General features: G+C 43.1%; 1 protein-coding gene across 1 annotated transcript; it reads left to right on the forward strand.

The window, feature by feature from the left end:
* On the forward strand, window positions 1-26,894 carry LOC102437912 (semaphorin-4F; the record flags this gene model as incomplete). Its single annotated transcript, XM_006096816.3, has 14 exons — window positions 1-127; window positions 2,874-3,025; window positions 3,631-3,690; window positions 3,920-4,018; window positions 8,635-8,728; window positions 21,011-21,124; window positions 21,226-21,377; window positions 21,985-22,163; window positions 22,374-22,521; window positions 22,649-22,871; window positions 23,011-23,120; window positions 23,228-23,388; window positions 26,326-26,384; window positions 26,647-26,894. Coding segments are annotated over exons 1-14 (1,926 nt in total), but the record flags the coding sequence as incomplete, so codon positions are not given.
* Between the last annotated feature and the right edge of the window lie 567 nt (window positions 26,895-27,461).

Below are 27,461 nucleotides of genomic sequence, written 5' to 3' on the forward strand. Positions count from 1 at the left end.
ATGCCGGCCTCGGCCGCGCCGCCCCGCCCCGGCTCGCAATTCCCGCTGCTGCTGTTGGCGGTGCTGAGCGGCCCGGTGTGCGGTCTGGTTCCCCGCTCGGTGCCCAGGACCTCGCTTCCCGTCTCCGGTAAGGCGCGGGCACCCTCGCCCTCAGCCCTGTGCGCCGCGCCCAGGCGCCGCCCGCGGGTGCCTACACCCTCCTGCTCCCCGGACCCAGGCAGCCGCATCCTGGGCCCCTCCGCGCCGGCCATAACGGTCATCCGCGCCCGAGACGCGGCGGGACTCCCACGCGGTGCTGCTCCATCGCATCCCGGCTGGGCCTCGCGCCTCGTCCCGCGTGACACGCCCAGATGGCTCCCGCGGCCCCTTATTCGCAGAACCGCGGAGAGTTAAGTCCGTCGCGGTGCAGACATGGGCACTGAGGCCCAGGGCGGGTTTGGGAGTTGCCCGAGGTCATCTGTTCGCAGTTCTCTCTCCCTTATTATCCTCCCACCAGACACGCACCTGTGTCGGTCACGCCAGTTTGGTACCCATCCTTGCTTCCAAACCCAGAGATCTTCCATTCCATTCTATTCCACCCACCCATTCTTTTGGTGACCAGCTCAGCATTTCCATCTGCCCACTTCTCAAATTCATTCGCACATCATTCATTAGTTCTATCCCCCACCCCCGTTTGTCCTGCCCACAGCCCTAATATTCCCCAACCCACTTCCCAGTTCCCTTCCTTCTCTGAGACCAGCTCCCATTCCCCACAATCCGATCTATCACAACCCTATTTTCCTAATGTTGCCGTTGCCTGCTCTCCCTACCCCTTCCCTCCATTGAATGTTGGGAAACCACTCAGTGAGTTGACTTAAAATTCTGTTTAAATGATTTTTAAAGTCTCCAGAAAGACAAAAAGGAAGAGGGAGATGTCCTTTCAAAAGCGGGGCAAGAAGCCAGGGGATGCCACAAGGTTAAAAGGGGTCATTGGAGTGATTCACACTTGCTTTGGTTCTCAACCTGTGGGTCGAGACCCCTTTGGACATTGAACGACCCTTTCACAGGGGTCGCCTAAATACATCCTGCACATCAGATATTTACATTATGATTCATAACAGTAGCAAAATTACAGTTATGAAGTAGCAACAAAAATAATTTTATGGTTGGGGGTCACCAGAACATGAGGAACTGTATTAAAGGGTCGAGGCGTTGGGAAGGTTGAGAACCACTGCTTTAGAGGCTTTCTGCTGAGGTGGGCATGAGTGTGGCTGTGGGTTTTGTTTTCTTCTCAGTGGGCATTGAGTGTTAGCACTTTGGGCAGACAGAACTAGTGAAGCTGAGAGTTCAACCTGTTGGCAAAAGCTCTCAACTAGTTGATATTAATTTAGTCTTAACTTCGACCAGTGACATTTAGGATGTTTTGAGTTGAGAGGACAAATGATTGGAGTGTGGGCTTTCAGGTTGTGCTGGAGCAATAGCCACTACGTAGAGTTGTGATTACCAAGCTGGGTTGATGTCCAGGGATCCAGAGAGGTCCAGATGGCAAGGTGAAGCAGAGCTGGGGATACAAAAGGAGGTTGAGGGGACCAGGGCTTATTCTAAGCATGAGAGAGACAGCACAGTCATGAATATGATTGTAGGGAGATGGGTGGGGCGCCGTATATCAGCCTATCTAGGAATGAATGGCTGCTGGCCATTCTATCAGTCTTGAGGGTAGGTGAGCAGATGAAACAGGTAGAATAGAGTTGTATTAGTGGGGGCATAGTAACCCCGGGGCCAGACATTGAGCTAAGAAAGTATGCTAACTTATTTGTTATAATCTTTAAATATATTGGAGAATATTTTCCCCCCATTGCTTTCTTTCTTTCTTTTTTCAGAGAGAGTGGAAGGAAGGGAGGGGGAGAGAGCAAGAAGGAAGCGAGGGAAACATCGATGTGAGAGTGCCATAAATAGAGAAGAATTTTGAATGCTGATGTGAGATTTAGATTTGGTCAAAACAGAGCTCATACTTAAGGAAGGAAGAAAGGAATGTTTTGTACAATGTGTCAGATGCTTCCACATGTTATTTCATTTAATTCTCTCAACGACCCTGGATGGTGGTATTCACAGAGGAAAGTAATACTCAGAGAGGGCAAGTAACATAAGATCATACAGCTGGTAAGTGAAAGAGCCAGATTTAACCTTGGGCTGATCCATTTCTAAAGCATATGCTCTTGCCCACCATGCTCTATATCAGTGGTTCTCAACCTTCTGGCCCTTTAATAACAGTTCCTCATGTTGTGACCCAACCATAAAATTATTTTCATTGCTACTTCATAACTGTAATGTTGCTACTGTTATGAATCATAATGTAAATATCTGATATGCAGGATGGTCTTAGGGGACCCCTGTGAAAGGGTCATTTGACCGCCAAAGGGGTCGAGACCCATAGATTGAGAACCGGTGCTGCATACCTTTTAGCTTTTTGGGTAGAATGGAGGTGGGAGGGATCCCATTTAAGTAAAAGGAAATTATTATTATTAAGTAATGGTTTTTTTGTCATTTTTTTATAAGGGAAATTTAGAGAGGAGAGTACTTGAAGCTTTTATAGATATTTTCTAATTGTGTGTCATGTTGCTATGAATAGATTTTACAGACTTATGTTTATGTTGTTATCTTAATAAAGTGTTCTATTTTTATCGAAAAAGCATACTTGACTGCATTGTGTGCTAAATATTCTGGCCTCATTAGTTATTTATCTCTGGGAAAGTTACAATGCTTGTCAGGCTCTGTCTTTTTCCCCTGCTGGCTGATAAATAAATGGAAGAACACAAAAATTGGCTCTTCTGGCCTTGTGGACCTAACCCTTCTGAAGCGATGGCTGATATCACTCTTCCCTGTCTTTCTGCCAGAGGCTGACACTTATCTTACCCGGTTCAGCATCCCTCAGACATACAATTACTCTGTTCTCCTTGTGGATCCTGCTTCCCATACACTTTATGTCGGCGCCCGGGACACCATCTTCGCTTTATCTCTGCCCTTCTCAGGGGAGAGACCTCGAAGGGTGAGATATGAGAGTGGGGAAGACCCCAGAGCATGTGATTAGATCTATGGTTTTATGGGAGGTCAGGGAGGGGTGTTGTGGTAGGAGGTGAAATGTTAGTAAAAATGAATATGGGAGGCCATCAAGTACATTATCTCAGCTGAGGGTGTTTGGGGGGTCATGGTGATGGGGGAGGGTATGAGGCAGGTTCACGATGAGGGGAGGAGGCCATAGTGACCAGGTTTTAGGTTATAGTGGGCAGAGAAATAATTTGAATCACATTATTCTAGGAGAATAGCTTTCAAACTTTTTTGATCAGCCCTTAATAAGAAATATATGGTATATTTTGACTCCGTACACAAAGTGTGTAATTGAACCAATATTTACTCTCCTATATGAGATACATTCAGATATATTTTGTTAAAAGTAATGTTGGCTGTGATTTCACAATTGATTTTATTACTCATTAATAGCTGGGGACCTCCAGTTTTAAAAACAGTGCTCTGGGGGTGAGGGGTGTCTGTGCAGTTCCCAAATTGATGGAGTTTGTGGAACTGTGTTATCTACCCTGATTCGGGAGGACTTCGGGGAGAATCAGGGGGAAATGGTCATTCCTCCTTTCTCAGATTGACTGGATGGTGCCTGAGGGAGAAAAACAGAACTGTATGGCGAAAGGCAAGAAGGAGGTAGGTGTAAATCTGGGCCCTGTCCTGAGTGTCAATTGAAACATTGCCCAGCCCTGACTCTGTCAGTCCCCTGCAGTGCTGCCATCCCAATGGGCCCAGGCAGGAACTCTGACCCCATATCATTACCCATCATTACTGACCCCAGAGCTGCATCTAACTGGCCTGACACTACCCGACCTTTCCTTGTACCTGCTGCTTCTGATTCTCTCTAACCATCTCTGACCCCCAGGATGAATGTCACAATTTTGTCCAGATTCTCGCCATTGTCAATGACTCTCACCTCCTCACTTGTGGCACCTTCGCTTTTAATCCGAAGTGCGGGTTTATCGTGAGTGACAGGGGTGGGAGGATGGGAAGGGTCATCTGTGAGTGACCATGATGGGGGGGAATGCTTAAGGCAACTGATGTGCATGATAAGCATTGGGGGTGAGGGATGGCCTCACTGGGTGGAGCCTTTGCCACTGGAGGAGGTATGAAAGGGTGGGGAGGGAGGTTGTCTGTAGAAGGTAAGTTATACAAAGTCTAAAGGGAGATGTAGTGGGACAGTGAAGGAAGTTAGGGATGCTAGCTGAGCTGGGGAGAGAAGAAATCCAGGAGAAACTTCAGAGGTAGTAACTCACGTTTCCCTTGTCTATGTATGCTTTGTCCAGGAGCCTGGGTCCATCTCTGTATTTTTTTTTCCTGAATCCATTTCTTAATCAGCACTGTCCATGCCTATTTCTTCCTCCCATGGCATGTAACTCTCACCACCTTCTCCCATATCCACTGCCAACCTCACTCTATGTGGGCTGTGACCCTCTCCTCTCATGAGCTTCTGAGGTCACTGCCTACTAATTAGTGTCTGCTGGCACCATACTCTGGAGGGATCTTGCCTTCAAGGTGGCTGCTCTGTCAGCCATGTTTTCTTCCAGGTCCTGTTCATTGCTGCTGAAGCCCTGGCATTTCCACCCTCACACCCTGGCAGGCTTGGGACATATTTACCCTTAATCACATCTAGGCTGGTCCTGGCGACAAAAGTCCCTGGGACTGTGATATCTCAGGAAGGGTTTTGATGTTTTTGAATCCTCATTTTTCCCATCAGTTATCCAGTTGTCAGTCATTGGTCCTCTGGTAGCACCTCTTTGTGACAAGGCCCGAGGATGAGTTGAAAGCCTCACACATCATTTGCATCCAGTGACTTCCCTTCCTACTCCATGAAGCAATAGGAGGGAGTGCAATGACTCCTTTTGCTGACCCTGATCTTTAACTTCAATCTTGACTTCACCCTTCTGAAATCTTCAGTAATCCTTGCCACCTGGATCTAGTCAGTGTGTATCTCAAAACTACTCTCTGTTAAAGGCCATCCTCATATCTCTCGCTTAGAATGTTATAATTGTATAGACTTGATATATAGTGAGTCCTTGTGGGCTGCCCTTGGGCTTATGCCCAGTCCTTTTCATAATGCAAATGATAGGCTCCCTGCTGGGTGTGGATAGCTCCCTCATCTTGTCATCTGGGAAGGTTTCCTAGGGCAGGCGGTATTAAAAATCTCTATATTTTATCAGGTAATATTGAGTGTATAGTTTTCCTATAGTCCTCACAAAGTCCACAAAGTAGCAGTAGAATTGTCATTGCCATATTTGTCCTTTTTGAGTCTGTGCAGGCTCAGGGTGCCCATGGGTATGAATATCAACCATGGCTTACAGAAAATAGACTTACTCCCAGCTAATCTCCCAGGGTCTTCCATTCTTCCTTGGCTCTCTGGGGTGGGATCCTAATGGATGTTAGGTATCCAGACAGAAAATGCTCTGGAAATACCTGTCAGTATTGAAATGACTTGGACCCCAGTCAACTCTCAAGGAACATCAGCACCCAGAGAAAAATCAGGGGTCTGTGTTCTGCAGCCCTATGACCTTCAGCTCTTTTTCTGTACCTTCTATCTAGAAGGCTCATGAAAGGAAGGACTGTCGTTTTGTCGAGGCTTGTTTTAGGAGAATATAGAGACAGAACGATCCGCTGTGTTAACCCTTCAAGCTACACACCAAGATTTTACACTAGACGTTCTGGATGCTCTTTTGTGATTTTACCTGCCTGTCTTATCCTATCTGCCCATGCCCATCTGCTTGAGCAAGTTCTTGCCTTATCCTCAGTTCTGAGACTATCATGTTCCAGACTGATGACTTTGAGACTATTCATAACTATTTTCTGAGAGCTTTGACTAGCTAGCTGCTCCAGACACAACAGCTTGCTCAGAGAAATGAAGGTTCTTACAAAAGAAGTTCAAGCACTGGACCTATCAGTTCCAACAATGTGGAGTGCTGCCCTTCAGTGATAGTTCATTAGCTTTGGAGGTCAATGTTTTAATTTGTTTTGTTGAGGAAACTCCAGCATTTAACAGAGAAAAATATTAGACTTACATTACAACAAGACTTCACATTGAATTGAGTATCTGCTTTATCCCACACTTGGTACTGGGTATATGACATTCATGTTTGAGTTTAATTCTCATTACCCCTTATAATATTTAGGTGTTACTTCCACCTTACAGGCAGTGAAACATAAGTTCAGAAAAGTTAGGTACCATGTCTAATATTATATATCTAGCAGAGGCAGAGCCAAGATTCATACCCAGGTTTGTCTGGCTCTGCTCCATTACTCCCACACTTTAATCCAACCTGCCATACCGAAGACCTTACCTGGCTTCAATTTCTTGTGACATTTTGACCTGTTTCATGTAACAGGAACCATCTCTCCCCACCCCCACTCCCACCCCACCACCTGGGAAAGGACCTTTGCCAAGGCAGAAGGATGGACTCCAGCCCCACAGCTCAGTGAGGGCCTTCCTACCTAGCTCTGGCTTTCACCTTCAGGGACTTGACTTCACCACAACTGATATGCTCATTCACACAATGATGATACAATGAAGAAGCTCAACATTCAGAGAAAGAATGTAATAGAGTGGTCTTGCCCCTTTCAGACCCTATTAAATGCAATTTTGACCATACAGTAATCATAACCTGTTTAGTTAATAGGTGGCTCACTTGCTCAAAGGCTATAAACCTAGAAAAGGTAATGATTCTATTTGGGGAAACTGGAAGAGGATTAGTTTTGATGAGTTTGAAGGGTCTGATAAGCCATCTCTGTGAGGAAGTCCAGCAGTCAAGTGCAAACGTGGACTAGAGTTAGAAGGCCTGAGACTTGTAGAGTTTGGGGAATGATTTGCATAGGTCTGGCTGACAACATAATTAAACTATATGTGAAAAGGACTAAGGATATCTTTTTTAGGATTCATAGTTAGGGGCTAGACAGAAGAAGAGAAACAACCAGAGGAGATAGAGAAACAACAATTTTATAGGAGGAGGGACTCTAGGAAGGTATAATTTTAAGAAAGTCAAGAAATAAAATATTTAAGTAGTGGAGTGAGTCAAAAGTAGCACAAAGTAACTAAAGATTAAAGAGAATGAGAATTGAGAAAAGGCTCATCTTTTCTGTCCTTGGTGAAATGTAAGGGCGTGGTTTTAGGCACAGAGATGGGAAAACATAATTTGTTTTCTAGGAATAACAGGTGATCCAGGTTTGGTTAGAAGAAAAAGTTCCTTTTAAGAAGTATTAGAGAATGAGTAATTTGGGCTAAAGAGTTTCTACTCCAGGCAATGGTGAGCCATTTTGTCATTCTCTTGCTCAAAAATTGGTCAAATCAGTGACTGATAGAGTAGGAATGTTATTCTGGGGTGGATATGTAGAGTAAATTGAGGATGATGGATGGCAGTGTGGCAGAAAGGGGGTTACTGCCATAGTTGAGTAAGAGGGGACATAGCAGATTTTAACCATGTTCCTAAAGTGCCCACACAACATGGTGATCTCTTACTGAACTGTCATCTTTCTCGTCAGGCTAGGATGCTCCCACTGCCACACAGGTAAGGTGCTTAGTCCTCCATTCCAGAAAACGCTTTGACCCAGTATTCACTTTTGGGAATCTCATATGACATCTGATTTTAACAGGCCTTATCCAAGTCTCTCCATAAAATAAAATAGTGTTTGCCAATTACAGCAAACACACGAGCAGTCAGAATGGGCCAGTAGTGTACTTATACTCAGGGGTCATATATGTGCATTGCAACTCCAACTACTGTTATTAGGCTAAAGCAACACCATCTGTCCATACTCGCTTGTGAGCCAGAGATATCCTGAGATGTCCATGTCATAACTTTGATTCCCAACCAGCCACAGTTAACATTTCCTACTAGTCCTAGGTTGAAATCATCCTTGATTTTATTTTTAGTTATCTTGAAGCCTCTCTTAGTATATGATGCCTAGCTAAGGTAACTTCTGGCTGGCTCTTACACCCTTCGCCCACACCCAGGTCATTCTTCTTGGAGTCTCTGGATGAGGAAGGCATTAAATTAGCAAATCCTCAAATTCTGACCTGAGCTGAAACAGATTTTCTTCCCCTTCTCTGTATCCTTGGCTCTGGTGTTATCTTTTATCCTTGGGTTGGTGTGGGGAAAGGATGGTCCTTCTCTTTAGATTCCTGGGCTTCAGATGGTCCTGTATCAGTCTCTTCTTTAATCTTCTGAAGGGCTTCAGACTTCAGCAGGCCTGTTCTCATCCTCCTTGTCCTGTAGCACATTCTTCAGCCAGTTGCAAACCCTACAATACAGCATTTCAGAGGAAAGATCTGCCGTTCAGCCTCTCGGTGTCATCTAGGGCCATCGTAGGTGCTCCTTCATTAGAGCATGTGGTGGTTGGGTATTAGGAATTGAAGGAATAAGAATAAACTAATAAAAAAGGGATGGCAGAGATGGGAAATGCAGATATGGGCAGTGGAATCAGGAGTAACAGACTGGGAATATGGGAATGGTAGCAGAGGAATGGGAATTGGGAATTTCCTTCATCTGAACATCTTTGTGATTTTCATCATTAATCCTATGACCCCTAAACCATTTGCCCCCTTCTGGTTTGTAGGCTGTGTCCAGTTTCCAGCAGGTTGAAAGAATTGAGAGTGGCCGGGGGAAATGTCCTTTTGGACCAGCTCAGCGATCAGCATATGTAATGGCTGGTGAGTGGGAGAGATAAGAACCTGTGACTTCTTGCTGTAATTGCTGCCTTCCCCACCCCCGCTGTTGGAATCTCTGTGTCCTTTCTTTCTTTTCCTAGGAATGTCTATTATTCCCATGTCTCTTTCTAACCTTTCCTATTCTCCCTAGCAAATGTGTTTCCTCTGCTAACCTCATTCCCCCCGCACCCAATTTTATTTCTGGTCATAAGAGGACTCTGCTACAATGCATATTGTAATACACTTGGAAAAACTATAAAGAACATATGAAGTCTTCTAGAACAGAAATGTTCAAAAGAACTTTGTGTGATGATAGGAATGCTCTGTATCTTTGCTGTCCAAAAGTAGCCACTAGCTACATGTGGTTATTGAGCTCTTGAGATATGACTAGTACGACTAAAGAAAAGGGTTTTTGGTTGTGTTTAATTTCAGTTTAAATGTAAGTAGTCACATGTGTAGAGTGGCTACTATATTAGCAAAGGTCTAGATTATCTACTCAGAAAACCACTGTTAATATTTTAAGATATTTCCTTTTAGCCTGTAGTAATGTGTATGCAAGCACATATTTTACTGGCCAGTCCTTTGTAGCTCAGAGTCAGTAATGACTATTCAGTAAGTTCCTGCTGTTACTTCCTTTGAACAAGCCATATACAGTTGCTCAAGTGTTGAGTGGTTCTTTCTGGAGAGTGACTGTTTAATTCTTCGGTAGCCACAAAGTGAATTGTTTGTGCCCCACACAGCGTGTATTTTAGATTAGAGGACTCCACATGCCCCCTCCAAATTCAGTGAGGATCTAGCCATTTTCTCATAATAGTGTAAAACAAGCGGGTTAGTAGATATTTTATGTGTGTGTATATTAGAAAACTTTTAAATGTCATGCTACAGGGGTATAATTTTGAATTTTGTTATGTAACTTTATATCATAGGCTTTTTTGTATATTTAAAAATTCTTTGTAAAGAGAATTTTAATGACATCATGCTATTACTCATCCTGTAAACATACAGTAATTTAATGAAGCAACTCCAAATAATTTCTATAAATTAATTTTATTTTAAGTTTTTGCTATTATCCATTAATACTGTAATAACACTTTTGTGTGTAAATATTTGTCCTTATTTTAGATTGTCTCCTTAAGATTTCTGGAAAGGGATAACTATACCACAGGGTGTGAGGATTTTATGGCTCATTATCTGTTGCTAATTGGGTTTTTAGAAAGAGTGTACCAATTTACAGCCTAAATCAGCAGTAAATGAGAGTGCTTTTTTTTCTCACATAAATTTCACCAAAATATATTGTTGTCACTTTAAAAGATCTTTGAGTCCTGACTGATGTGGCTCAGTTGGTTGGGTGTCACCCTGTGCACCAGGAGGTTATGGATTAGATTCCTGGTGAAGGGCACATGCCTTGGTTTCAAGCTCGATAACAGGTGGGGTTGTGATGGAGGCAGTCAATGTGCTCTCACATCGATGTTTCTTTTTCTCTCTCCCTCCTTGTGTGTCTCTCTCTCAAAACCAATGAACTAACCCAAAAAAAAAAAAAAAGGAAAAAAAGATTGTTGAGACTAAAATAGTACCTTGTTTTAATTTGTATTTCTTTGAATATTAGTGAAGTTGAACATTTTTCATGTGTTAGTACTATTTTGATTTCTTTTCTCAGAAGTCCTCTGCTTACTTTCTTGGGTCATTTACCAGGTAGGATATTAAGGTTTCAATCTACATATTTACCTTTCTAATTACATTTTTTAAGCGAAGTCCTTCTTCAGTTAAAGAGCAGATAAAAACTTTTTTCTTAAATTTTTTTCCCTAAGCACTTAACATTTTGATTTTTTTAAAACTTATTTTGATGAATGACATGAGATGGAGACATAAATTAATTTTTCCCAACTAGCTAATCAGTTGACTCACTGTTTTTTCTTTCTTCACTGACTTTAGCTGTGAACTTTGTTATAAAGTTAATTTTTATCTATACTTTTGCGCAATATTTTATGAAAAAAATTGGAATGTAAGATCTAACAATAAATTTTTTCTTATTTAGGACTTCATAGGAAAAGTCATAAAAGCTATACACATTAAATAAATTTTAGTGAGATAATTAAGGACTTACTGTTTCTGAAAAGAAATAACAAATGTTTTGAAAGTGAACATAAGTATATATATATATATATATATATATGATAAATACTATATATTGGTTGGGTTTCCATTTCTATCATTCATCTATAGTTGATATTGATGAGACCTTTTTTATACTCAAACATATTTTAAGGAATATTTAATCAATGGTTTATTTTTCTTGACTTTTTATCAAGCATGTGTGGCAAAATTCTGAGCCAGTCATTGGGAACATTAAGAAAGATAGTGGTGGTGAATGTCTCTCTTTTTAAGATAGTGGTGGTGAATGTCTCTCTTTTTAAAAACAATTTATTTTATTGTTGAGAGTATTACAGATATTTCCCATTTGTGAATTTCTTAAAAAAAAGATTTTAGATTGATTTTTAGAGAGAAAGAGAGGGAGAGGGAGAGAAACATCAACGTGAGAGAAAAACATCAGTCAGCTTCTGGGGATTAAGCCTGCAACCCCAGGCATGTGCCCTGACTGGGATTCAAACCGGGGACCATTTGGTACATGGGATGGTGCTCAATCAACTGAGCTACACCAGCCAGGCCTGTGAATGTGTCTTGATTCTACATAATTGCTTATCAACAACATGATGTCTCTATTGCAACAATCTAAAATAATCATTTAACATACTTTCTTTTTTTCAAGCAGTAAACTTTAAGTACATTCAACCTTCTGCTTGTAATTTCTCAGTGTTCCAGTCAGCAAGTGAATTTGCATTAGCATGTGGTTCAAGGGCACAGATTTCTTAGAGGAGATCATTGCATGATAAAGAAAAATTTCAAAAAGGAGTAACATTTTCAAAAATGTTTCAAGTTTTCTTTCCAAATAATGAAGTTGTCTTTTTTTCCAGATAGTGATGTTGGCTTTCATCTGATAATTGATGGCAGTGATCAGAAATCACTTTCTAAGAGTTTAGAATGACTAGCTTCTGACAGTTAACATACAGCCTCCATGTGTCTTTCTGTCTCATTTCCATGTCATAGTCAATACCAATATAAAATTTTCTGTCAAGTTCTAAACTTTATAGGGTTATAATTTAAAATTTTTCTTGACCTGAATAGGTGCCAGTATTTAGTCGGAACTTTCAATGTTGATCCATTATGCCTTGGTATTCTCTGTTTTGAAAACAGTGAAATAGAAATAGTGCCAACATTAGGTAGGAACTAGAACCAAAATTCCTAGTTACGAGATATAAAAATGTGCTTAAAGATGATAGAGGTATTTTATTTTTTTTATTTTTTTTATTTTTTATTTTTTTTTCAAATTTGTCACATCATTATTTTTTACCAGCTTTTGCATTTTTATCCTTGAAACACTTTCTATAGAGCATTGTAGCTTCTTGATCAATAATTTAGCACAAGATATATTATTAAATGCTGGCATTTCCTTGGCATTTCCTTGACATTCAAGAACTTAGGACAGGAATGGGAGAGTTAGAAACATCGATGAGAGAGAAACATCGATCAGCTGTCTCCTGCACATCTCCTACTGGGGATGTGCCCGCAACCCAGGTATATGCCCTTGACCGGAATCGAACCTGGGACCTTTCAGTCCGCAGGCCGACGCTCTATCCACTGAGCCAAACAGGTTTCGGCTAGATATATTATTAAATGCTGGCATTTCCTTGACATTCAAGAACTTAGGACAGGAATGGGACGGTGGCATTAAGGGATCCTGGCATTAAAAATAAACGGAGGGGGGAAACAAGTCGCCTAATCCCCAAGTCAGGTCGAGTTGGGATGGGAAGTACGTGTATTAGTAAACGTTTTTAAAGCCAAAGCAACTTTCATGCAAGTTAGACGCAAACTTTTTGCTGAAGTTTAACACCGAAGTGCAACACTGATGGCGTGCGGAAGCAAATGGACCAACAGGAAACAAACCCTTTGGAGCAACTGTTAAGCAGGATGCCCACAGAGAGAGCTGCTTCCTCCCATCAGGAAGGGCTGGAATGGAAAACTAAGCGCCGATGGAAAAGAAGGTAAAGCGCGAAAAAAGAGGTCTTAAAATTACACTTAGCGCAATGGCTAATGGCCTGACTCCTACGACTAGAAGCTGCTACATTCCCCCTACCGCGCAGGGAGCCCGGAGCCCCCACCCACACCCTCAGAACCCGTGGTCAAGGAGGGGCCAGAGAGAGAGAGAGACACAACACTAATTCCGCGCCCTGTCGCCCGGGAAGCAAAGAGGAGACTTGGGGGTTGGCGGGGACGGCGGAGCCGGTGGCCAGAGCGCCCTCTTTACCTGGTCAGAGACGCGCGGCCAGGCAGGGAGGGCGCGGGAACATGTCGAGGCCGCGCCGGCCGCCTGCGCCTGCCCGCCGCGCCCAGGCCGGGATTCCGACTCCGCTGCCCGAGTCTTCGCCAGCGGACCCCTAGCTGCCAGGAAGCACCGGCGACCCACAGAAGATTGCGTGTCCGATAGAGGTATTTTAAAATAAAAAGTTTTAGTAATGAAAATATTATTAGACTATAATATTTATTAATAGAATATAATAAAATAACATTTTAAATTATAAAAATTACAATGAATGTGTATTGTAGAATATTGAGAAAACGTAGAAATGTTAAAGAAGAAAGTGAAAGGTTTATTTGCAATTCAATGATTACCAGGTAACTGGCATTATCTTAGACTACTTTTTTTGTGTCTTTCTGTGTGTGTATTTGTAATAAACTGGAATTATTATGCATATTTCACGTAGTATTGTATAGTAAACATTTTCTTGTTCTAGAAATTAATTATTCAAAACATGATTTCTAGAGACTACATAACATTTATTCCATCATCAATATTGCATAGCATAATTTAATTATTCCTATAAAATTATATATTCAGATTTAAAAACTATTGTTTTTATGAATAATACTGTAGAAGACATCTTTTTACATAAGTTCTTCACATAAATGTCATTAATTGCATATTAGTAAATCCAAAAAGTAGACTTGCATGGCCAAAGGGTGTAAAGGTTTTTACGGTGCTCGATAGGTTTATCTAAATTCCTTTCTATTTAGTACAACCAACTGCAGTGAGAGGGCCTGTCTCACTGCATCCTTGTCAGTCCCAAGTGATATACTTAATAAAGCATAGAAACAGTGACTTCCTCCAAAGGCTAATTTGATGTATTTTTTAAAAATATATTTTATAGATTTTTTACAGAGAGGAAGGGAGAGAGATAGAGAGTTAGAAACATCGATGAGAGAGGAACATTGATCAGCTGCCTCTTGTACATCCCCTACTGGGGATGTGCCTGCAACCAAGGTATATGCCCTTGACCGGAATCGAACCTGGGACCTTTCAGACCACAGGCCGACGCTCTATCCACTGAGCCAAACCAGTTATGGCTTGATGTATTTTTTACTTACATGTCTATTAGTGAGACTGAACAACTTTTCATTTGTTTATTAGTACTTGTATTTCTTTTGGGAAAAGCTTCCAAAATCATGTCTTCAAATACGACATTTATGTATACTGCAGTTAGATAAAAGTAACAAAATGATCTCAGTGTCTGTAATTGCACTGTTCAGATTTGGAAATATTGTAAGATATTTTGACAGTAACATTCAGATTAACCTAAAAGAGGAGTGGGCGACCCCTGGCACGCATGCTAAACATGGCATGCCAATAACTTTTGCTGGCACGTGAAACCCTCTCTCATAACCTTCCATTTACAAATTTTGTGAGCATTTGAATGACATAAATGTAAAATTACAAGGAACTGGCAAGACACTTGATGTGATGTTTGGTTACATAAAGTTTTTTGAAAAGAAACTGGAAGTCTTTAAGAGGGATGTGGATGGTGAGAGATTTAAGTATTTACCAAACCTCAAGAGGCACATCAAAGGCCTCCCAAAAGATGACAGAACAGACTGTCAAAGCCTTCAAAAGCTGTTTTTAAACATCATCAAGTCAACTGTTGAGCAGTTCTTCTCAAGATTTGTGAAATTCAGAGAACTGGAAGAGACAGCAAAATTCATGAGGTTTCCAGACAACATGAAACTGGAGGAACTAAACTTACAAATGTCTTCATGGATAGACATGGCTGACTTTGAAATGCAGTTGATTGAATTTCAGAGTAGCTCAATTTGGAAGCAGAAATTTATTGAGCTTAGAGTTGACTTGGAAAACATTGAAAAAAAGCAATTAGACAGGAGTACCAGAGAGAAGTGTCAAAAACAAACTATTGAGGACTTGGAATGCCAGTCCAGAAAATTTTTTCTGTTTACAAAAGTTTGCAACAGCATTACTCTCCATGTTTTCATCCACATACGCTTGGGAATCTTTGTTCTCAGTGATGAATTTTGTTAAAGTCTCGTAATAGGAGTAGCCTGACGGATGAAAGTAGTAGCTCGTGCATATCTCTGAAGGTCATGAAATATAAACCTGATGTAAAATCGTTGTCATCAGTGATGCAGCAGCAAAAGTCCCACTGATAATATCAAACGGAGTCATAAAGTTTTCTGTCAGACTATCAGTGTACATGTATACATTAAAAAATAAATGTATTTGTCATTATCATATACTGTATTTTTGTCACTCGAATGAATTTTATTATTTCTTCAAGGTTCTTCACATATGTGCACCTTGAGAGATATCAAATAGGCGTAATATGTTCTCAAAATATTAGGGTTGGCATGCAGAAGAATTTTGAGTCAGAGATATTGCTGGTTTTGGCACCCACTCACAAAAAGGTTGCTCACCCATGGCCTAAAACATCAGCAGTTCCTTCCCAATGTCCTTTGTAGGGTCTTTGTCTTCTGCTCATCAATGTTGGGGCTCATTAGATTTCCATGCAGGATCCTATTCTGTTCTCATTCTGTGTGATTATGATCTCAACCAGCCTGATGGATTCTGTTTTCACTGCCTCCTGATGCCTCCCAGACCTTATGTGGAGCTATAGACCACACTTCCAACTGCCTTCCAGACATCTCCATTTGAGTGTCCCATAGGAGTCTCAAAATCAGCATATCCCAAAGCTCATCATTTTCACTCACCTCCTCAAAACCTGCTCCTTCATCAGTGTCCCCTCCACTGAGTGCTTACCCACCCAGGTACCTAAGCTAGAGATAGCAGTCATCTCTGGTCTTCCTATCACATCCTATTAAAAAAAAGGGGGGTTTTATCAAGAAGAGCTGAGGGAGGGAGCTTTGCTCTTTCTCTTTAGGACCCTGTCCTGGTTTGTATCATTTCCTTTTGGTCTCATTGTGTCTTGTGTTACTGCATCTTCCAAGGAATACTGCAAACGTTCCAGATGCACTGGGTGCTGCCAGCCCACCTCTTAAATCCAGGTGTATCTGCCCCAAGGCTAGCATTCACACACTGAAACAGGACAGCTATACGGTCAGGTCAACAGAGGAAAAGGTAAATGACACATCTCCAACCACCTAATTATGGCCTGATAATAGACTGTGTTTTTAAAGAAAATTATCTAGCTGCCCCAATTCTTAGATAAGGAAATGTAGACTGTTAGGGTAGCAGCTATTTAACCTGCAAAGCTCTGATCATGAGAAGAGAAGGAAGTGGAAGAAGGAAAGCCAGGATATGTTTAAAATCGTTTTGTTTTTTAAATACATTTTTATTGATTTCAGAGAGGAAGGGAGAGGGAGAGAGGGATAGAAACATCAACGATGAGAGAGAATCATCGACTGGCTGCTTCCTGCATGTTCCCCACTGGAATCGAACCCGCAACCAGGGCATGTGCCCTTAACCAGAATCGAACCCTGTACTCTTCAGTTTGCAGGCCAATGTTCTATCCACTGAGCTAAGCCAGCCAGGGCTGTTTAAAATTATTTTAAAGCTAATGAGTGATAATTCCTATTGTGGTAAGAAAGTGAAAACTTGAAACCCCAGGGGAGTGAAATGTTCATTGCCATGACACTTACCCTAGTCTATCAGTGTTATGTTCTAACACATCTGGGAAGCCTGTGCTCACAGGCTTACATCTGGGCAGGTAGAGATGTGGATTGACTTCCACAAATAATTGTGATTCTTCATTTTTTGCAACTTTCAATTTTTTTTTTGTATTGCCAAAATGAAAATATCTCCATTTTTTGGATTATAAAATAAAATGATGCTAACTATAAAAACCATTCAATGAACACAAGAAGTACACAGGAGAAAATGAAAATCACTTATAATTTCATTAGTCAGAAACAAACTTCATTAACACTGTAGCGCTGTAGCTCCTTCAACAATCTTTTCGACATCTGCAGACATGTATACATTATCTTTAAACGTCGGGTTGAATTGTACCCAGTGTTTTGTTCTAACCAACTTGTTCCCTAAACTCAACACTGTGGGCATCTTTCTCTTTTGCACATCATCTTTTGCCTTAGCAGATGTATATTTTAATATCTACTAACTTGATCCATTCAGTAATAATCCACCAAAAACTGCACATTCAGGAATATTTTATTATATGGACAGTACAACAAAATACTTGGAAGTGAGACTGTCCGGGAGAATCTAGGACATGGGGTGATCCTGTGTCCTCTGTAGATTTTTGCCCTCATCAACTGATGGTTGCTATTCTTTCTCTGTGTTTGAAAGACTGTTGCAAGTTCCTTGGTACACCTGAAACCCTACTATTTCCTCCCAAAGTGTCTGATCCCTTTTGTAATCCCTCAGTGTCAGTGATCCTCTGCTATTCCATCCTGAGTGTGCTCTTCAGCAATCTAGGCTCCAGAGTTGCTGAGTGCCCTTGATGATCTGTTAGAAAGTTTTGAACCCTTCACCTTTATCTATCCTTGGGTCCTTGCATGGTTAACAGAGGTCCTTTACTGTTTGCAGAATACTTATGATTATCTACACACAGGTACCACAACCCATGCTACCAACATGTTTATAACTGTCTCCACAACATCTCCCTCCATTCTCAGGTTATCCATGACACAACTTCTACCAGACTTTTGGTTTTAGAGTGTTTTATTTACAACACTCTTAGGGAAATTTTCATTCCAACTTTGACATCTTTATCAGCTTTTATTTTCCCTAGGAAATACAGAGGACTGGCTTATTTGCTGCTCCATTTGGTACCAGGACTTGTGCCCCAAACCTGGTTACTCCCTCCTGAAACTACTGCAAGGAAATAAATCCATTTTATAATCCCTCCACCTCAGGCAACAATTGAAGCACATGGCCCCTTGAGAGTTCATAAGGAGCTATCCCAAACATGTATTGAATGCCAGCCTTGGGCCAGGCCCCACCTGGGCTCTGTGTTTATCTCATTTAAGACTTAGGGCTGCTCTGAGGAACCTGAGGCTTAGGAAGGTTAATTTACCCAAGATCATACTACCAGTAAGCATTCAGGGTTCAAACTCAAAACTCCCTGGCTCCAACATGCTTAGATTTTTATCACAAACACAAATCACAAGAGAGAGTATAGTCTCCCCTCCCTTTCCTCCACTGTTTCTAACCCTCAACTGTTGCCCTCCAAGGGCTCCTTACTCTATTTTGCTCTGCATGACTTTTTAAAAATAGTGCTTATCTTTCTGGTGCCTGAGGAATGCAGCTTTGCTCCATCATGACTGTTTTCCCTATAGTGGCTCTACTCTAAAGCTACTCTAAGTGGGTGAGCCCTATGCTCCTGCTGGGGTTTCTGTGCACCGAGTTCTGGCACACGAGCCTCTCTTGCTTCTCCATCCTCTGACTTGATCTTCTGAGTTGCCTTCAGTAGCTTCTCCTCTTAGAGGGTGATGTCCTAGGGCTCTCTTCTCGTTTTTCCTGTCTATGATGTTTACATCATGACTTAAGCATAACTCCCAGTTAGCCTGACGTGGCCCTGCTGCCTGACTCCTTCTGTTTGATTGCCTTCCAATCTCTCTGACCAGATTTCCTGAAGGTTCTTCAACCTTAGTATGTCCAACAATTAAGCTCACTTCTTTTCCAGCCACCTCCTTTAGGGGCCTTCTCCTGTCATTTTCTAGTTCATAATATCACCATCTACTATCATCCATCTTCTAAACAGGAAACTGTAGAGATACACTTTATCCCATTCTTTCACACCTCATACTCCATTGATTTTCTTTTTTTTCTGAATGTCAGCCACTGTTTTATTTTTATTTATTTTTTTGATATTCATTTATTTTTTTTATTTTTTTATTGTTTTATTGCTTAAAGTATTACAAAGAGTATTATATATGTCTCCTTTTATTCCCCGCCCTTCACTATCCCCTGTCCTCCCCTACCCCCAGTGTCTTATGTCCATTGGTTATGCTTATATGCATGCATACAAATCCTTCGGTTTATCCCTTACCACCACCCCGTCATTCCCCCCAACCCTCCCTGGCCTTCCCGATGTAGTTGGATCTCCTTTCCACAGTCAGGGGCTGTGCCTGTCCCAAGAGATGCAGCTGTGTGCCCCGAGGTCTCCCTCTGACCCTCTGGGCTCAGAGGTCTGGCAAACTTTCCTGCCCAGATCCCTGGTTTTTACCTTTCCAGGGGAACTCTGCCCTTCCTGGCTACAAACTGTCTCACCAGCTGAGTATACTTTGTCAGTTCGGGGTGGGTGTTCTTAGTTTCAGCTCCTCATTCTATTTGCTCCTGGACAAGCCTTGGGAAGCGTCTGCCTATTCTGCCGCCATCTTCTCCATTGATTTTCAAACCTTGTTAATGGACTCTACCTCAGAAATATCTCCCAAGTCTGTCCCTTCATTCCCTCTGCCCCTGCCTTAATTCAGGCACTACACTCTTGCCTGCACTGTGTGAATGGCCTCTTAAGTAGCATTATCTTCTTAAAAACATAAACTGATTATGTCACCTGTCTTCAAGAAAATCTCTGCAGTTTTGCTCTTACCTGTAAGATCAAGTCCATGTTCCTGGTTTTGGCAGAGCAGAGTCATGATATTTGGGTGGCCATCCCTGCACCTCCAACTGCACCTCTGCTCACTTGCCTGTCAGCTCCTGTATCCCATCAGCACTTCAGCCTGGGGAGTAGCCCACATCCCTAGACATGGCATCCTCCTTCCCACATGTTTTTTGTCCTCCTTGAAGCCCTTCTACCTGGCAAATGCTCATTCTTCAGACCTGGCTCAAATGTCACCTCTGAGATGCTGCTACCCAGTCAGATGTGGCCGGGCTGTCCTCTGTGCTCCTGCACACATCTGTGCATCCCCACCTCTTGGTATCCATCTGATTAAACAGACTCAGATGAGGGTTTCTTAGGGGCATTGATGTGCTTAACACCTGGCACAGTGCCTTGTATGTAGTAAGTGATAAAGTAATGCCACTCTGTTCTCCCCAGAACTGCTGTCCCCTGTGATACACAAAACTCTAGGAGGAGGGATTGTGACCTTTTCCTCCTCCGAATCATTTTCTCTGGCTCATGTCTGAGCCCTTGGCAGTGGTACTCCAAGTGGCTATAATGCTCTCACATTCAGCCCAGATCTGCACCACTCCCTTCTCTCCCAGGAATCTGCATCTTGATCAACTCCCCAAATGATGCTAGTATTCCCTAAAGTTGTGACTAGTTCCAGAGCAGTGTACACCGATGAATGTTCAGAAAGAATGCTAGTTCCTTCAGACATTTACCACAGGGGGAGAACCTAAGTAAGACTGGGACTTGCTGCAAAGCAAACCACCTTCCTGGAGAGTAGCAGTATAATTAGCATATTACAGGGTAGAGAAATCCCTAAAACAAAGACAATACAAGCAAACAAATCAAACAGCCTGACTTCCACAAGGGTAGCTTTCTTCTTTATATATAGGTTTCAGAGAGAGGAAGGGAGAGAGGGAGAGAGAGCTAGAAGCATCAATGATGAGGGAGAAACACTGATTGGCTGCCTCCTGCATGTGCCCTATTGGGGATCAAGCCCACAACCCAGGCAAGTGCCCTCATCAGGAATTGAACTGTGACCTCCTGGTTCATGGGTCAGTGATCACCCATTGAGCCACACTAATCGGGATACGAGGGCAGCTTTCATTCTCCCTTCATATACATTAACATTCTTGCACTTTCCTGTAAACACTTGTTCCCCACTCTGTCCTGGAGCACTTTATATCCAGGATGATTTTAAATGAGGGGATCCTCTCCTGTGCTTAGCTGTGCCCTGTACTTAATGGGCCCTCAGCCCCTGAGAGTTCCTACCCCTGCTTTATCCCTGCTCTGCCTGCGGCCCCTTTTGCATCCTTCAGCAGGTCTCACAGCTCATCTTCTCCCTGTCTCCCTGCAGGGGGGGCTCTCTATGCTGCCACTGTGAGAAACTTCCTGGGGACACAGTCGATTATCTACCGGGCTATGGGCCCTGCTGAGGATTGGATTCAGACAGAGGAATACTGGTTTGAAGGTGGGGAGAAGAAGAGGGGTATGCTGGGGACGCGGAGTGTGGGTGGAGGCTGGGTGGCCTCACACTGAGTCTGTGGGATCTGAGGCCACAGGTCTCCCCAGATCCAGCCTTTGTCGCTGCCATGGCTTTGAGGCCAGCTGAGTGGGGGGAAGAAGATGGAGACAAGGAAATCTACTTCTTCTTTACGGAGACTTCTCGAGCCTTTGACTCAAATGAGCACCTTAAAGTTCCTCGGGTGGCCCGTGTGTGTGCGGTGAGACTCCGATCCCAGCTGTCTGTCTGTTGTTTCCTGCTCTGCCTGGTATCTGTCTTTTCTTCTCTGGGTCTCCGTCTTTGCATTTCTCCTCTATCTCCATTTTCCGTGTCTTGACTTATTTTCTGGGAGCTTAAAGAGTATGGGGAAAGGGCTCTGGCCCCTTTAACTGCATAACTACCCTTTTGACACAGTGTCCCTAGGAGGTGTAGAGGTGAAAGGTGGGAATTGTAGACAGACCTGGGCTCCAGACCCTGCTCCACTACATCCTGCCTCTGTGACTTTGGCAGGTTCTTTAGCATCATTATAGATGAGGATATTGATAATGCCTAGCTATAAGGGTTGTTTTGAGGCCTAAATGAGATAATGTATGTAAAGCACATAGTATAGTACTTCATAAGGGCAACAATGAACTTAGTCCCCGTCATTGTGACCCTGTCGACCCATATATCATTCCCTACTGCTAACTCTGTCTGTCTCTCTACCTTGAATTTTTATGCGTCTGTCTCTCCTTCTGTCCTTGTCTGGGGTAAACTTGTATTGGTTTCTACATCGCCCTACAATGTTTGTCTTCTAAAGAGAAATGCCCATGCTCTTGTCACCGCAGGGGGACCATGGGGGCCGGAGGATGCTCCAGAAGAGGTGGACGACCTTTCTGAGGGCTGACCTGCGGTGTCCAGGGTCTGTAGATGGCCCGGCCCCTAGTGTCCTGCAGGACATGGCTATTCTTCGACCTGAGAATGGAGTGGAGGCCCCCCTCTTTTATGGCATCTTTTCCTCCCAGTGGTGAGGGGGTCCTGGTGTGGAGGAGAATGACAGGGTGGGAGATAGGTGGGGCTGGCACCTTTCAGTGCTGTCTCTTCCAGAGGGGGTTGCTTCTCCCAGGAGCCGGCTGCATGGTTCCTATGCATTTCTTATGGGTCATCTCATTTGACAAGGCGTGAGTTGTTCCCTAGTGCTCTTCCAATATCTGGCTCCAACCTGTGTCTCTTCCAGGGAGGAGGCTTCCATCTCGGCTGTCTGTGCCTTCCTACCACAAGACATTCGGACAGTGCTGAATGGTCCCTTCAGAGAGCTGAAAGATGTCTGCAACAGGGGACGGCCTGTCATGGACAGTGATGTACCCCAGCCCAGACCTGGAGAGGTAAGGGGTCTGGGGCAGCTCTTCACCCCATGCCAGAATCGCCTCATTAGAGCAAGAGCCCAAGTAAGCATTGCGGATACTTCCTGGCCCCTGGGAAACGTTGTCACCTATCCTGTGTTTTCCCTAGTGCATCGCTAATAACCCGAAATTCCAGCAGTTTAACTCATCACTCTTCCTGCCTGACCGTGTGCTCATCTTCATCCGGGATCACCCCCTCATGGACAGGCCAGTGCTTCCAGCTGATGGCCACTCCCTGCTGATCACTACAGATACAGTCTATCTCAGAGTTGTGGGCCACAGGGTGGCCAGTCTCTCAGGGAAAGAGTACGATGTGCTCTACCTGGCGACAGGTATGTTTAGTAGCCAAGTACATTGCCCATCCCGTGCACACATGCTCTTGTCAAAGAGAGGGTTGTATACTAACAGGTTTGAGAGTCCAAGGCACAGGTACAGTGTGTCATTGTGTCGTGCCCTCTGCCTGCTTTCCAGAGGATGGACACCTGCACAGAGCTGTGCGGATTGGAGCCAAGCTCAGTGTCCTTGAGGATCTGGCCTTATTCCGAGAGCCACAGCCAGTTGAGAATTTGAAATTGTATCAAGTGAGTCATAGATTTTGGGGAGTCTGTTGGGGAGACATCTGAGCTAGCTTGTGACCACGAAGTCTGGGAGATGCAGCATACTCCTCCTTTTTACTCACTTTCTCTAGAGCTGGCTCCTGGTTGGCTCCCATACTGAGGTAACACAAGTGAATACAACCAACTGTGGACGTCTCCAGAGCTGCTCAGAGTGCATCCTGGCCCAAGACCCTGTCTGTGCCTGGAGCTTTCAGCTAGATGCGTGTGTGGCCCATGCTGACGAGCATGGAGGGTGAGTGTGGCTGCCCTGATCTCTTGCCTGCTGTCACAGAGCTCTGACCTCTCCATATATCTTGCCTATTTCTGATCTGTTCATGCTGCCATGTGTGTTTCTTTTAGTGTCACTGTGTTTGTCAGTCCCTACTAACTCATCTGTTTGTCCATCATGCGGCCTTATGCATGTTCCTGCCACTTTGCTGGACCTGCCCCAGACCATGTGACTGACTTTTATGGTGCCATACACTGCTCAGTTTCCATGTTATCAGAGCTCCTAGAAGTGTTTCCACAGCTGCCCACTCCCTCCTTCCTTCTTTGAAATACTCTTTCCTATTGCCTTGTAACACTCTGCATTCTCCTAGTTTTCCCGCCTGTTTCACCAGCTGTCTCCCTTTACTCATTCCTTTCCATCCATTTTCTGAATTTTGATATTTCTCATGGTTCAGTCCTTCTTTTTACACGTCTACACACTCTCTAGGTGATATTATTCCCATTATTTTCAACACCAACTGAGTGTTGTTGACAACTATAGATGTATCTGTAGTTGAGCTACACAATTCCTTATCCAACTGCCTACTTGGATGCTTTATAAACTGCTCAAATTTAGCAGGTCTTAGTATGCACTGTTGTTTTCTCATTCTTTCACATGGTTCTCTGAAGGGACTTCTGTGAATCCAGTTGCTCAAGCCGGAAATTACCCGCACTATATTGCAGTTGGTACTGACTCTAGCTCTATCTGTTATATCCTCAGTCCATAGCAACTTCTCTTTTTCTCTTCTGCTATCACCCTTGTCCTAGTCATCATCATTTCTTAATTGGATTACTCCAATAACCTCCAGATTGGTTTGGTTTTGTCCATTTGGGGATCCCATCATGCATTTTCCACTCAGAAGTTAACTTAAAATCATGTGCCACGTTGAATCATATTCCTGACATTATATTCATCTATGATATTTCATTATATATCTGTATCAGATAAGAACTCTCTTAAAAACATTTTATTATAGGACATTTAAAACATTCAAAAACTAGATAGTGCCAAAACCGGTTTGGCTCAGTGGATAGAGCGTCGGCCTGCGGACTGAAGGTTCCCAGGTTCGATTCTGGTCAAGGGCATGTACCTGGGTTGCGGGCACATCCCCAGTGGGAGATGTGCAGGAGGCAGCTGATCGATGTTTCTCTCTCATCGATGTTTCTAACTCTCTATCTCTCTCCCTTCCTCTTTGTGAAAAATCAATAAAATATATTAAAAAAAAACTAGATAGTATAATGAATTTCCATGTATCTATCACTCAGCTTCAACCACCACCAACTGACCAGCCTTACTTGATCACTATCTTCACTCATTCACAATTATTTTAAAACAAATCTTAGACATCATACCGCTTCATCCATAAATCTTTCAGTGTGTATCTCTAACACAGAAAGGCTTTTTAAAAATGTAACCATATTATCATTATCATAGTGCAAACTCACTTTCTTAATGTCATCAACTATCTAAACAATGTTTGATTTTGCCAATTACATATACTTAAAGATAGTTTGCTTAAGTCAGGATCAAAATAATGTCCATCAGTTGTAATTGGTTGATATGTTTCTTAAGTCTTTTAATCTTTAATTGAGATTCATTTCAAATGAGTAATTTTTAATTGATTGCTTGGAAGGTATTTTTTCAGACTGACTTCATGACTTCCTATTTTGAAGCCCAATTAATTTACTGTATATTTGTGCACATTACTAAATCCCAATCTTACAAATATACTTGTTTTTGTTTATTGATTTTGGTTAAGAACTTTGATCTGGTATTTTAGTTTCTCTTGGGAGAAATTTGACACAACTCACATGAACACAAGTGCTTTATTCTTTACTTTATTGTTTTAATATTCATTAAAATAAGAATTTAATTGGTGTTGGAGACCCTGTGTACTTGAGCCTTGGGGGCCCCTCCACATATATCTGTATGTGTGTGTAGGATGTGGGGTGTGCACACATTCCAGTATACTTCTTAGTAATATGAGAAATGACCAAGCTGGTACTTCTGTGCACTCTACCCTTCATATCTCAATTCATATAAGGGAGAAAACATAGACCATGAAGTTCCTGTGGCTATAGCCACACGTATGGCCTTCCCATGTTCCCCACTGTCAGCTAGACTAAGCAAACTTGGTTTTACCCAGAGATTTTACATATTCAGAGTATTCTCAGAGCTTATTTCAGGGGCTCCAATTCATGTTGAAGGAATTCACACTTAAAGGGAATCTCCTTTTGGTTGAAGCTTTTGTGGGTTCCACCTAGTCTTCACTGACAGCCCACTAGAGGTCTCCCTGGCCTCCCTCCCTCCCTGTAGTAGTGGTGCCAGGAAGTTCAGAGTGAGCAGCCTGTCTTGCTGTCCTTCTGTCAGACACAGTTCATTGAAACCCTGAAAATACCAAGATTGTATGATTTGAAACACACCTGTTAGAGGCCAATAGGTACCAACAGTTGTTGAAGAAAGAGTTCCTATATAGAGATGAGCAGCATTATGAAACAAAGTCATCTAACAGAATTAGGATGAACTTTCATAGAGAACTTCTCCCTTTCTTTTAACAGAAAATAAACCCCAGACCCTGTAGTTTTAATATTTTTTTCCAGAGAAATCTTATGGTGTGGACAGTCAGCTATAATTCTTGGAAGTTTCCAAATTTTTTTTTAAAGCACACCACCAAAAATCCTTCCAAAAGACCCAGTGCAGATATAATTTTCTATGGTCTGGTAGAACATATGTAGAATTTGACATGTTAATCGTCATGAGGAGTATTGGGGGAAATTCTAATGATGAGAATGTTGACTGATAATTCCAGAAGTGATTAATGAGATGATGGGAGATATAACGAGTGAGTGAGTATTTTGTGGTACTGAGGAGTATAGAAGGGAATATTGACACTGGATTTATCAAATATTCTCTTCTTTGTAGGCTGGTCCAAGACATAGAGTCAGCGGATGTCTCTTCTTTGTGTCCTAAAGAGCCTGGAGGTCTGTCTGGTTTAGGGAAATGTGGGTGGAGTTGGGTGGAAAGAGGCTAGAAAGTTGTCCATTTTGGACCCACTTTGAAAGTTGGATCCTGGAAGATATGGTAGCCAGTGACCTGGGCCTTACCCTTTTTGGGAATCCCCTTTTAGCTTTGCCCCCATGGTTCCTTCTCAAATCTGATATCCCTCTATGTTTCTCTTCATCAGCCCTCCACCCCCCAGCCTATAGCCTCACTACCTTTTATGCCTTTGCTGTTTCTCTGCAGAACACCCAGTAGTGTTTGAAGTTCTTGTGGCTACAGCTGTGCATGTGGTCTTGCCATGTTCCCCAAGCTCAGCCTGGGCATCCTGTGTGTGGCACCAGCCCAGTGGAGTGACTGCTTTTACCCCTCGGAGGGATGGGCTAGAGGTGGTGGTAACCCCAGGGGCCATGGGTGCTTATGCTTGTGAATGTCAGGAGGGTGGGGTAGCCCGCGTGGTAGCGGCTTATAGCTTGGTATGGGGCAGCCATCAGGTCCCTCCCCACTCCCGCCGCATAAACCCCTCGCCGGCCTCCCCCACAAGTCCCCTTCTGCCCCCCTCCACAAGTCCATGGACTCCCTGAAATCATATGAAAAATGTTGTTTGTATATGTGTGTCTGTGTTTTTCTGGGGTCCGGGGGGTGGTGGTTATTTTATGGTTTTCATCAGATTCTCATGGCCTTAACAAAGTTAAAGGACCATCTCCCAGGTCATGACACCATTGGCCAAGCTGAGATGGTGCCACTCAGCAGCAGCTCTCTGCCTCGGACCACCTGCTCTGTGGCCAGCCCCTGGACTTGCAGCTCCTGGATGCCGTCTCATTTCTCCACACCCTGGAAGCTGAGCTCTGTGCATATTTGAAGACACTATCAACTCTCCTGCTTCACAGCTCACAGATGCTTTAGGCTTCTCCTGCTTGGTTCTGGTCTTGGCCTGTAAATGTGCCTCATTCATCCCTGGTGGGAGTACTCCCTTCACCCCCTTTGAGCTCCAATGAATGATCCAGCCCTTCCCATTTGATGTTTTCAGTTCTACTATCCTTGTACCTCACTTCCTGGCC

The sequence above is a fragment of the Myotis lucifugus genome, unplaced genomic scaffold (genome assembly GCF_000147115.1).
Source record: "Myotis lucifugus unplaced genomic scaffold, Myoluc2.0 scaffold_186, whole genome shotgun sequence".
In the NCBI taxonomy this organism is placed as follows: domain Eukaryota; kingdom Metazoa; phylum Chordata; class Mammalia; order Chiroptera; family Vespertilionidae; genus Myotis; species Myotis lucifugus.